Below are 12,505 nucleotides of genomic sequence, written 5' to 3' on the forward strand. Positions count from 1 at the left end.
TACTGCTCTAACAGTAAGGAAGTTTTTCTGGATGTCCAGCTGGAATCTGGCTTCCTTTAACTTGAGAAGAGAAATGTCCGGAGGCCTCACTCCCAACGACGCCTTGTGCTTTCTAGGCTTGTAGCACCCTTCACCCTTGCTTGACATCCCTCCGCCCCTCCCAGGGGGAAAGAAAAAGGTTCCAGATCGTACCCCAGCCCAGTCCCACCATCTTGGCCCTACACTACCCCACCCCATGAGAGATGAAAAGAATGTTTAGCCTGGAGAAGAGAAGATTGAGGGGAGAGATGATAGCACTCTTCAAATACTTGAAAGGTTGTCACAAAGGTTGTCCTCCGTCACACAGAGGAGGGGCAGGATCTGTTCTCAATCCTCCGAGAGTACAGGACACGGAATAATGGGCGCAAGTTAAAGGAAGTCAGATTCCAGCTGGACATCAGGAAAAACTTCCTGACTGTTAGAGCAGTACGACAATGGAATCATTTGCCTGGTGAGGTTGTGGGCTCTCCCACACTCGAGGCCTTCAAGAAGCAGCTGGACAACCCTCTGTCAGGGGTGCTTTAGGGTGGATTCCTGCATTGAGCAGGGGGTTGGACTCAATTGCCTTGTAGGCCCCTTCCAACTCTGCCATTCTATGATTCTAGGTGCTGCGTGCATACAAAGGACACCTGCTGAAATCCACTTATTTATACAACTGTTAAAGACACAGAAGCCCTCCTTTCCATAGGGTCACTCTAGAGTCGCCACGGACGCAGCCACAAACCTTTCCCAATCACCAAAAACAAGAGAAACCACGACATGAGAAGGTGGGGTCCTTGCGCATGGAAACGGAATGTAAATTGCTTAAGGCTCTCTAGAATGATGAACTGAGAAAGCCAGAACGCAGGACAACCGCAGCGCCATCGAGGAGCACAACGTGCATCGACATTTCAATTAGGGGCATTTTTTAAAATCAGCACATTGGTGCTGGAGCAACTTAGCAGCTTTGTGAAAAGGCTGAACTTTATGTTCAGGGCACTTGTGATCATCATTAATATATTCCCAGCCTGATTTAATCACAACAAATCAATAAAGCGACGACCACTGCTCAGCTCCTAGACAACCAAATGTATTTACCAGCAGGGGTATTTTATTCCTAATTAAATAAAATTCTCTGATCAATCTTTAAGGATGTTTATCCACATTTTAACCAAATAAGGCCCAAGGAGCTCAGTTAAATGGCATCCAAAGACTTGTACGACCACAGACACGCACACCCAAACACACATGCAGAGCAGCAACGAACGCTAGATTCTGGAATTTCCAAGGAAAAAATCAAGGGCACAATTCTATGCATGTTTAAGATGGGGAAAAGCCCTATAACCCCCAGCATGCCTCAGTGGCTGGGGCATGTTGGGAGTTGCAGGGCCTTTTTTCTATCTAAACATGCATAGGATTGCACCTTAAATATATTTAATGATTATGTCAGTGTTTAGAATCATAGAAACATAGAATAGTAGAGTTGGAAGGGGCCTACAAGGCCATCGAGTCCAACCCCCTGCTCAATGCAGGAATCCACCCTAAAGCTTCCCTGACAGATGGTTGTCCAGCTGCCTCTTGAAGGCCTCTAGTGTGGGAGAGCCCACAACCACCCTAGGTAACTGCTTCCATTGTCGTACTGCTCTAACAGTCAGGAAGTTTTTCCTGATGTCCAGCTGGAATCTGGCTTCCTTTCACTTGAGCCCGTTATTCCGTGTCCTGCACTCTGGGAGGATCGAGAAGAGGTCCTGGCCCTCCTCTGTGTGACAACCTTTTAAGTCTTTGAAGAGTGCTATCCTGTCTCCCCTCAATCTTCTCTTCTCCAGGCTAAACAGGCCCAGTTCTTTCAGTCTCTCTTCATAGGACTTTGTTTCCAGACCCCTGATCATCCTGGTTGCCCTCCTCTGAACACGCTCCAGCTTGAACCAACATGGTTCAATGTAAGCAAGTGTAAAGTGATGCCTGTCGATGCAAAAACTAGAAAACTCAAACTTCTAAGACACAGTGACGAGGACTGAATTGGTGGCACTGTATCAGGGGGTGAGGAAAACATCTTGCAGGTGTGTCAGGTAATTCAGTGAAAACATCAATTCAGGGCATGTTAGCGGGGAGGCAGCAAACTCGTTGCTAGGATTATTAGGGAAAGAATTGAAAATAAAATGGGCAGCAGCAAGATACCTTTATAGAAAGCGACGGTGTGCCCATGTTTCGAATACCGTGTACAGTATTTAAAGAGGGGAGCCATGATAGCACTCTTCAAATACTTGAAAGGTTGTCACACAGAGGAGGGCCAGGATCTCTTCTCGATCCTCCCAGAGTGCAGGACACGGAATAACGGGCTCAAGTTAAAGGAAGCCGGATTCCAGCTGGACATCAGGAAAAACTTCCTGACTGTTAGAGCAGTACGACAATGGAATCAGTTACCTAGGGAGGTTGTGGGCTCTCCCACCCTAGAGGCCTTCAAGAGGCAGCTGGACAACCCTCTGTCAGGGATGCTGTAGGGTGGATTCCTGCATTGAGCAGGGCTTGGACTCGATGGCCTTGTAGGCCCCTTCCAACTCTGCTATTCTATGATTCTATAAATGATGATGATGCCAGACCAACCCAGGCAATCCCATCCAACGGAAGGGCAAATGCCTCCACCGTAACGAACGACACAGGCAGGTACGTCTCCCTCACTGGGCCTGGCTAAATGAGGGGTGGGGGGGCTCATCTCCCTTCCCCGCTGGGGAATAGGGTCTGCGGGGCACAGGGCTCCCATTGGCTCAAGGGAGGGAGCCAATCTGTTTTGATAAGAATATTGTGTTTTTTATGCTTTTTATTTATTTATTACATTTTTATACCACCCAAATAGCCAAAGCTCTCTGGGCGGTTCACAAAAATTAAAATCATCAAGAGCATAAAAAAAACAACCAGCAAAGTTTATGTTTTTATACTTTGTATATTTGTTTTTAGCGTTTACTGTTTTTAACTTTTGTAAAACGCCCAGAGAGCTTCAGCTATGGGGCAGTATATGTGTGCAATAAATAAATAAATAAATAAATAAGCCACAGGAGAAGGCAACCGGACGAAGCCTCCCGGGGATTCTAGCCGGCCTACGGCAGAGAGAGAGAGAGAGGGAGAGAGAGCGGCATTCCCCCCTCTAGCAGGCCCCTCCTCATTCACGCTACTCCACAGACACACCGTCCCCCAACACCCCAGAGGGAACGTTCTGGCCATTTGGAAGGTGTGCAAAACACTGCACTGGCCGGTGGGCGAAGGAGGCCGCGACTCAGCCCGGGCTGGGTTTGTGCCTCCTGGTGACAATCACACACACCCCCACCAGCCCACCTATTCAGAGTGAAGGCGGACGACCCAGAGAGCCGCTGGGGTCCTCGGGCATCTCCTGTTGCAGCGCAGGCACTTTGCGTCCTCCCCCCCGACCCCGGACATATGGGCCTTCTATTCAAGCCTCCGATCCCATGAGTTCTGGGTGAGCGACTCCGGGTTGCTTCTGCTTAAAAGCTGGAGCCCAAAGGGCATGTTTGAGTTTGTGCTCAGCGCCTGCGAGTCGGGCCCGCTTCGCCCCCTTGACAGGTGGAGGAAGAGGAAGCTGGAAACTTGAACTTTTGGCCACAACAAAAGCTTCTGTTGCCGGCAGCCAGCTAAACATCGCTCCCCCCCCCCGATACGCGAGTGTTTAACTGCTGGGGGGGTGGGGGGGGGTGGAGGGTCTGATGCGTTAGGAAAACTTTCCCCCTTCTTCTTGGGAGGTGCCCTCGGCTTTGTTAAGGACGTCGGCAACAGTTACAGAAGGAGAGCCGCGCTCCTGCGCTCCAATCTCAAGAGAAACGGCACCACGCCAGTCTGTCAAACTGCACTAAAAGCGTCAGCTGGGAAAGTTAAAAGCCAGAGCGTTTGGGGGGTGGGGGTGGAGGAGGAGGCCAAGGGGCCTGGGCTGACTCAGAGAGAACGCCGCTTCCTGCAATTACTGCCAAGGGCCAGCGCTGCTGCCCATCAGCCGCCGTGATGTAGGCCAGGCCTAGGGAAGCTTCTTCCACCACGGCCAGGAGGCTGAGAACAGGCTCGAGAATGAGAGAGGGAGCGGGGAGGCCTAGAGCACGTGCGGAGGGAGCCTGGCTGCTGGGCACTGGAAGACGCCGGGCAAAACACGGCACACAAGAGGCCGCACCCCACAGCGCACGGAGACCAAGTGTCATAGAATCATAGAATAGCAGAGTTGGAAGGGGCCTACAAGGCCATCCAGTCCAACCCCCTGCTCAGTGCAGGGAATCCACCTAGACATCCATAACGTCTAGCCCTGCTCCCCCTGGGTTGGAAGAAGGTGTTTCAGGTGATCAATCAGACTCAGACTCTGAAATAGAGGAGTCGGCGCCAGAAACAGGCCAGCTTGTACCAGCGGGGGAGGAAGCTCTCACGGGCTCTTCACCAGCTGGGAGTGAACCCTCTCCAGAGCTTATCTCCTCAAGGGCAAATAATACACAGTCAGTGAGAAGCCAACATTCCTCTTGATGTCAGAGGAAAGGGTAGCCAGAAGGAGGAAGGGGGTGGTATCCACCGGGGCTGAGGAAAGGGCCCCCACAGAAATCTGAGCCAGCCACAAGTGCATAACTCGAGCAAGTGAGCCAAGCTGTATGCTTCAGGGGAAGGCAAACCCTACCACAGTCTGACTAGCCAATCTGTCCTAGGAACAATCCCACACAGCGTGTTCAGAGGAGGGCATCCAGGATGATCAGGGGTCTGGAAACAAAGCCCTATGAAGAGAGACTGAAGGAACTGGGCAAGTTTAGCCTGGAGAAGGGAAGACAGAAGGGAGACATGAGAGCACTCTTCAAATACTTAAAAGGTTGTCACACAGAGGAGGGCCAGGATCCCTTCTCGATCCTCCCAGAGTGCAGGACACAGAATAATGGGCTCAAGTTACAGGAAGCCAGATTCCGGCTGGACATCAGGATAAACTTCCTGACTGTTAGAGCAGTACGACAATGGAACCAGTTACCTAGGGAGGTTGTGGGCTCTCCCACACTAGAGGCCTTCAAGAGGCAGCTGGACAACCCTGTCAGGGATGCTTTAGGGTGGATTCCTGCATCGAGCAGGGGGTTGGACTTGATGGCCTTGTAGGCACCTTCCAGCTCTGCTATTCTATGATTATATGATTGGCCAGACCCCTCATTGAGAATTTCCGTGCAGCACACACACACACACACACACACACACTCCGCCCTGCCTCTTGAGATGGGTGTGCAAAGCCAGCAGCAATCCTACAGGCCTGCTTCACGCCACCGGCAGGGCTGTTTCAGAGCGCTCATGACACAGAGCCTGGGGGCCAAATCCTGCCTTCTGCACTTCCCCCACAGGGCTCCTCCCGCTTACCCACCAAACACAGATTGTCAGGTGGTTTCCGACTTTTGGGGGGCCCTTTCCCTGCATTCCAAAAGGCTGAAACGCTTCTCCTAAGGCCTAATTACTGGCAGTGAGAACTTTAAGTTGAATATTTTGGGGGTTTTTTTGTTGTCTCTGCCCCATTCTTTCTCCATGCCTGCCCCACCCACGCCCACTGGAATGCAGCCCCCAAGAGCTTCCCCCAAATGGACTTTTGGCCCTGGGTCTGAAGGAGCCTGTGCACCCGAGCGAAAGGGTGTCTCACCTGTCCACTTCGGAAATATTGTTGATTCTGGCAGCTTCCAGCAGAGTATCCTCTGGAAAAGACAAAGAAGGACCACTTTGAGCAAGGAGGTAAGCAAAGGGGACGTGTTGCAAAGCAGGGAACATGGAGAAAGGGGCATCCTCCCATTTTAATAATAATAATGATGATGATGATGATGATGATGATGATGAAGAAGAAGAAGAAGAAGAAGAAGAAGAAGAACACTCCTACTGGCTGCCAGGGCTGGCTCTGGAGGTGCCAATTCAAGGTGCCCGGTAGTTGCCTCCCCACAGAAGCTGATCCTGGGCACATCCCAACAACCCAACCCAGAACCAGACTCAGGCCCTTCCAGGGCCAGCTCCTCGGAGGATCCACCAGGCAGTTCCACCCACTGCAGTGATTTGTGCTGGAATATTATAGCCTCTGCCAGGCCACTGAAATCGAGCAAGCCAAGCCTCAGCATGGCTCCCTGAGCGGTCAGGCCCCCCAACAAGGATCATAGAATCATAGGATAGCAGAGCTGGAAGGGGGCCATCGAGTCCAACCCCCTGCTCAATGCAGGAATCCACCCTAAAGCATCCCTGACAGAGGGTTGTCCAGCTGCCTCTTGAAGGCCTCCAGTGTGGGAGAGCCCACAACCTCCCTAGGTCACTGATTCCATTGTCGTACTGCTCTAACAGTCAGGAAGTTTTTCCTGATGTCCAGCCGGAATCTGGCTTCCTTTAACTTGAGCCCGTTATTCCGTGTCCTGCACTCTGGGAGGATTGAGAAGAGATCCTGGCCCTCCTCTGTGTGACAACGTTTCCAGTATTTGAAGAGTGCTATCATGTCTCCCCTCAATCTTCTCTTCTCCAGGCTAAACATGCTCAGTTCTTTCAGTCTCTCTTCACAGGGCTTTGTTTCCAGACCCCTGATCATCCTGGTTGGGTTACTTGTCACAACTAAACAATACCCATTTCTCTATTAACTTGTTGAATCCGTAGGGATTCTTTACTCTGAAACGTGGATTATAAATGAAATAAGTACGCAGGGCCCTGAAAAATGATGTCTTGGACAGCATTTCTGCTGTGCAAACAAGCTGGCTTCTTCCTCCTCCTTTCCCTCTCCAGTTTATATTCAAAGCTAGTCCATCATTTGCCTTTCAGAGGGAAACGATCAAGGTCTTCCCTACTGATTGGTTTTCACCTCCTACAGGGGCACATTTGGGGATTGTCTGCCGACACTGAGAACCAGAGGTGGATGAAGTGGGTGGGATACCACGAAAACCAGCATCAACATAGCTTTTAAACTTGCCACAAGACTAACGGGCCTTGAACTTATTTATATTTGCAGTCCTTTTGGCTCTTGCGCTACATCGTAACAGCGAACACACTTTATCGTCTGGAGGAAAAACTTCCTGACTGTAAGAGCAGTACGACGATGGAACCAGTTCCCTAGGGAGGTTGTGGGCTCTCCCACACTAGAGGCCTTCAAGAGGCAGCTGGGCAGCCGTCTGTCAGGGATGCTTTAGGGTGGATTCCTGCACTGAGCAGGGGGTTGGACTCGATGGCCTTGTAGGCCCCTTCCAACTCTGCTATTCTATGATTCTATGAAAAGAAAACATGAAAGCTGGCAGAACTAACAGAACGGGCAGCAAACGGAGACAGCCTTAACTGCTGACACCGCGCGGTCAAGAGAATCTGCCCTCCTATCTTCACGATCCTCAAAAAGCCACCTTAATCAATTTGTTGGTTAAATGCCAAATTAATTGACTAAGAAAGTCTGTCATCAGTTGATAGCTCCGTAAAGACCTTGCCTGGGGAAGGAAGGTCACGCAGCATCGTGAGCACAGCCTGGCGGGAGACGGGCGGCCTTGGGAGCCACGTACCCACGCCGGGAGAAGAACAGGGCACGAGGCTAACAAGGCCTCTGCTTCTCACCCCAACCTGGCTCAGGGATCCCAACGCATGTGCCACAAAAAGGGAGGTGAAAATGTGCTGTTGGGTGATGCGTCCACCACCCTATGCCTGCCGGGGCCCCGATCCTTCCCTCCTTCACAAATAGATGAGCGTCTTCCCAGGTGCATTTCAACCTTTTAGGATGGGGAGGGAAATAGCACCAAAGCAGGACCAACACAAAGCATTCAGGGCAGGGCAGGGGCCCACCAGTCGAACTCTGGAGGTCTGCATTTGGTCCTCAGGGGGTTGGACTCGATGGCCTTATAGGTCCCTTCCAACTCTACTATTCTGATTCTCTGTACCCTTGTCCCACTGAATCAGACCACCAGCTCATTTTATCCAATTCAAAGAATCAAAAAATAGCAGAGTTGGAAGGGACCTACAAGGCCATCGAGTCCAACCCCCTGCTCAGTGCAGGAATCCACCCTAAAGCATCCCTGACAGGTGGTTGTCCAGCTGCCTCTTGAAGGCCTCTAGGGTGGGAGAAGAGCCCACAACCTCCTTGGGTAACTGCTTCCATTGTCGTACTGCTCTAACAGTCAGGAAGTTTTTCCTGATGTCCAGCCAGGATCTGGCTTCCTGTAACTTGAGCCTGTTACTCTGTGTCCTGCACTCTGGGAGGATCGAGAAGAGATCCTGGCCCTCCTCTGTGTGACAACTTTTTAAGTATTTGAAGAGTGCTCTCATGCCTCCCCTCAATCTTCTCTTCTCCACGCTAAACATGCCCAGTTCTTTCAGTCTCATTCCATGGGGCTTTGTTTCCAGACCTCTGATCACCCTGCCAATTATGACTGGCAGCATAGTGAGATGATGCATACCTATGGGAGAGGGAAAGATGCCAGAGAGGCTCCTTGGCTGTGGAGGTGCCGTGGACCGTGGCCCAGAGTGCAGTGCAGCTCTAGGGGGAGGTCAGGAGCTTCGCCAGCCTGGCTGCCGGTAAGCTCACGAAACAGGCAGCTCTTGATGTGCAGGAGACCTTCCCACCAGGGAGATGCACTCTCAGTACAGCAAGTCCACTCAGCCATCCCATAAGAGGCACAGATGAGGATAATTCTTGAATTCAGAGTCACCCTGGGACACTGACTAGAGGGGCGGGGAGAGGAGGAAAGCCATCAGCAGAGGGAAGAGGAAAATGCCGCTGACTAGGAAATTCACAAGCACTAGGTGCGGTTGCAGAGATGGCTTCTGAAAAGGGGTCTGGCCCCACTCATGGAGGAGAGAATCTCTTGACGGCTGTCAGCCCCAACACCTGAAACAGCAAATGCCACATTCATGGGCCGACCAGCAACAAGGGATGGTCCTGCCTCACCTGAGATCTCTCCAGGGGCATCCAGTTGGCCATCATCAGCCTTCACCTTCCCCAACCTGGCGCCCTTCAGGTGTGTTGAACGACAACTCCCACCAACCCCCAACTAACATAGTCAGACTGATGGGAGCTGTAGTCCAACACGCCCGGAAGGCGGCAGACAGCTGGCTTTCAAAGATTTTAGCCTGGCTGGGCACCTGTCAAGACTTTCAGAAGGAGCGACCAGGCAAGAGTCCCAGGTGCTTCGAGATCTTCTGCTGCCACCTGGAAGACTGACTTGTTGCTCTCTCAGCTCTGGGGTTGCCAGCTTTTTTTTAAAAAAAGGGAAAACCTTAGCCTTGCTCAGGTGCTTCTACCAGCCGTTCCTCACACAGCTATTATTCATTATTATTATTATATTTATTTGTATCCCACCTTTTGCCCAATGCTGGGCCTCAAGGAGGCCTTACAAAGTTTAAAACACACATTGGGGGAAGAAGAAAAAACATAGTTTAAAATACACAACAAAATTATAAGACATTAATATAGATGGAGGGCCAGATTATTCTCCAAAGGCCTGCTGGAACAAAAAAGTTTTAGCCTGCCTCTGAAAGCCCATCAAGGAGGGAGCCAGCCTAGCTTCCCCGGGAAGAGAGTTCCAGAGCACCGGAGCAGCCACCGAGAAGGCCCTCTCCCATGTTCCCACCAGGCACGCCTGTGAGGATGGTGGGACTGAGAGAAGGGCTTCCCCAGAGGATCTCAAAGCATGGGCAGGCTCATAAGGTAGGGTGACCATATGAAAAGGACAGGGCTCCTATATCTTTAATGGTTGTATTGAAAAGGAAATTTCAGCAAGTGTCATTTGTATATATGGAGAACCTGGGGAAATTTCCTCTTCATCACAACAGTTAACGCTGCAGGTGCCCTGTCCTCTTTTAAATCTGGTCACTCTAGTACAGCTCTTGCACTTTAACTGTTGTGATGAAGCCGGAATTTCATCAGGTTCTCCATATAAAAGCCTCACATGGTGCAAAGCGGTAAAGCAGCAGTTTCTGCAGCTGAAACTCTCCCCACGGCCTGAGTTCGATCCCAGCGGAAGCTGGTTCTCAGGCAGCTGGCTTGGGTCGACTCAGCCTTCAATCCTCCCGAGGTTGGTAAAATGAGTACCCAGTTAGCTGGGGGAAAGGTAATAACGGGCGGGGAAGGCAACGGCAAACCACCCCACTATATAAGGCCTGCCAAGAAAACGTCAGCGAAAGCTGGCGTCCCTCCAAGAGTCAGTAATGACTCAGTGCTTGCACGAGAGGTTCCTTTCCTTTCCTTTCTCCATATATACAAATGACACCTGCTGAAATTCCCTTTTCTATGCGACTGTTAAAGATACAGGAGCCCTGTCCTCCTTTTCATATGGTCACCCTACATAAGGGAGAATACGGTCTTTCAAACAACCTGGACCCAAGCCATATAGGGCTTTATAGGTCATGACCAGCACTTTGAATTGTGCCCGGAAACAGACTGGAAGCCAGTGGAGCTGTTTTAACAGGGGAGTCGTCTGCTCCCTGCAACCGGTCAACACTCTGGCTGCATCTCTTTGAACCAGCTGGAGTTTCCGAACACTCTTCAAAGGCAGCCCCACGTAGAGCGTGTTACAGTAATCCAATCGGGACGTAAGTAAGGCATGTGTCACCGTGGCCAGGTCTGACATCTCTAGGAACAGGCGCAGCTGGCGCACGAGCTTTAACTGTGCAAATGCACTCCTGGCCACCGCCGAAACCTGGGTATCCAGGCTCAGGGCTGAATCCAGAAGTACACCCAAGCTGCGGACCTGTGTCTTCAGGGGGAGTGTCACCCCATCCGGCACAAGCTGAATGCCTGTTCCCTGATCTGCCGTTCGACTGACCAGGAGCACCTCTGTCTTGCCTGGATTAAGCTTCACATTTGTTCGCCTCCATCCAATCCATTACTGGTTTAGCAGCAGGCGAATCTCTTCCTGGCGCTGGGCGATGTCAAGGAGACCCCAGCCACTGCTGCCCATCGCCGCTGGCACAGACAGGGCTAGCAGCTTGGAGGAATCTGAAGCCTGCCCCCGTCGGTCACCTTTGGAGACGTGGCCCTTGCTGTAGCAGAGCGCCAGCCCCGCGGCTGCCACGGCCGTGGCGGTGAAGGCGGGGATCCTGACCCGTCGGCTGCGGTGGCTCTCTCGGTTCCGGCGGTGGCCCGCGTGCTCCGGGTTGGGCCACAGGCGCAGCCGGCTGGGCTCCTTGGCCAGGGCCTGGGGCTCCTCCTTGTCCGGGCAGGGCAGCCGGGGCAGCCAGCCCCCCTCGGGGCAGGAGGGCAGCGCTGCCCCCTTCATGCCCCCCAGGGCCATGCCAGCCTCGCAGGCTGCCCCCTGGCTCCCCCTGCCGGCCGCGCCCAGCTCCTGCAGGTTCGGCCCCCTGCTGGCCACGGCCTCGGACGGCGACCATATCTCGTGCTCGCAGCGCCCCTTAGCGGCCAGGTGCCGGCTCTGCAGCGCGGCCGCTCTCTCCTCCGCGTCCCACTCTCGCCGCAGCCGCGGCACGTCTGGCTCCCGGCGACCCCTAGCGGTCTCGCCGGGGTAGTGCAGCTCCTCGTGCCCGGCCGCGAAGGCCTCAGCGGCTCCTGCCCGGTTCAGCTCCCGCGCCGAGGCTCCGCGTGTCGCCAACGGGCGCCTCGTCCCGGCCCCGAGCAGGCGCGTGAGACCCGGCGGTAGAGGCCTGCTCATCAGGCAGGCCAGCATCGCGGTGCCCCCCCCTACACGGGCCGGCTACTGCCAGTCAGCCCGTCCAGTCACCCTGGAAACCAAGATGGCGGAACCCAGGTCGCCGCTATGAGCAGGACGCACGCCACGCACGGAGGGGGGTGGCTGGGAGAAGGGGCTCACGGGAGCTGTAGTCTTTGGCTCTCCGTGTCCCGCTTTGCTCTGCGGCGTCCGGTGACGTGGGACTACAGTTCCCATAGACGCGCTGGGGCCTTGCGTCAACAAAGAGCCGCTACATAGGCGCAAGCGCGTGGTAGGAAAGGTAGCGGAGGAGGGTGGAGCGAAATCGAAGGGCAGCGATAGCGATCAAGCGGGGTTGCGAGTTCGAGGCCCGGCAGAGGAGGAAACGTGTGAATGCAAATAGAGGAGATTGGGAAAGCGGAGTCTGCGAGATGCGAGACTCAGAAAAGGATCCTGGGGTTGTTGTTAGAAGCCTTATGTCTGACCCAGGGTGCAGCTGCTGTGAGAAAGGCGAACTCCGTGTTAGTCGGGAAGGAATTGAGAATAAAACTGCCAGCATCATACTGCCTTTATTATTTATTTATTTATTTATTTAGAATATTTATACACCACTCCCCATTGAAAAATTTCAGAGCAGTGTACAAGGTAAAATGAAAATAAAAACAGAATAAAAACAGTTAAAACAAAATTTAAAAGAAGTAATAACAGTAATCCAAGGCTGCATGTTAGAGAAAGGCTTCTTGGAATAAAGATGTTTTCAGGAGGCGCCGAAAGGAGTACAAGGTTGGCGCCTGCCTGACCTCCAGAGGCAGGGAGTTCCACAGGAGGGGGGCCACCACGCTGAAGGCTCTTTCCCTGGTGGATTCCAATCGGAGGAT

At 52.7% G+C, this 12,505-nt stretch overlaps 1 protein-coding gene across 1 annotated transcript in view; it reads right to left on the reverse strand.

Moving 5' to 3' along the window:
- The window catches only part of CLPB (ClpB family mitochondrial disaggregase), a 115,078-nt gene extending 103,383 nt beyond the window's left edge, over positions 1-11,695 (reverse strand). Inside the window, exons 1-2 of the mRNA XM_063127364.1 lie at positions 10,985-11,695; positions 5,666-5,717 (exon numbers count right to left, since the gene is read on the reverse strand). Of these exons, the coding sequence (XP_062983434.1) occupies positions 5,666-5,717; positions 10,985-11,645 (713 nt within the window). The 5' untranslated portion in view covers positions 11,646-11,695. The remainder of the gene's footprint in view (positions 1-5,665; positions 5,718-10,984) is intronic.
- Between the last annotated feature and the right edge of the window lie 810 nt (positions 11,696-12,505).

This window comes from Elgaria multicarinata, chromosome 5 (assembly GCF_023053635.1).
Source record: "Elgaria multicarinata webbii isolate HBS135686 ecotype San Diego chromosome 5, rElgMul1.1.pri, whole genome shotgun sequence".
NCBI classification, from domain to species: Eukaryota; Metazoa; Chordata; class Lepidosauria; order Squamata; family Anguidae; genus Elgaria; species Elgaria multicarinata.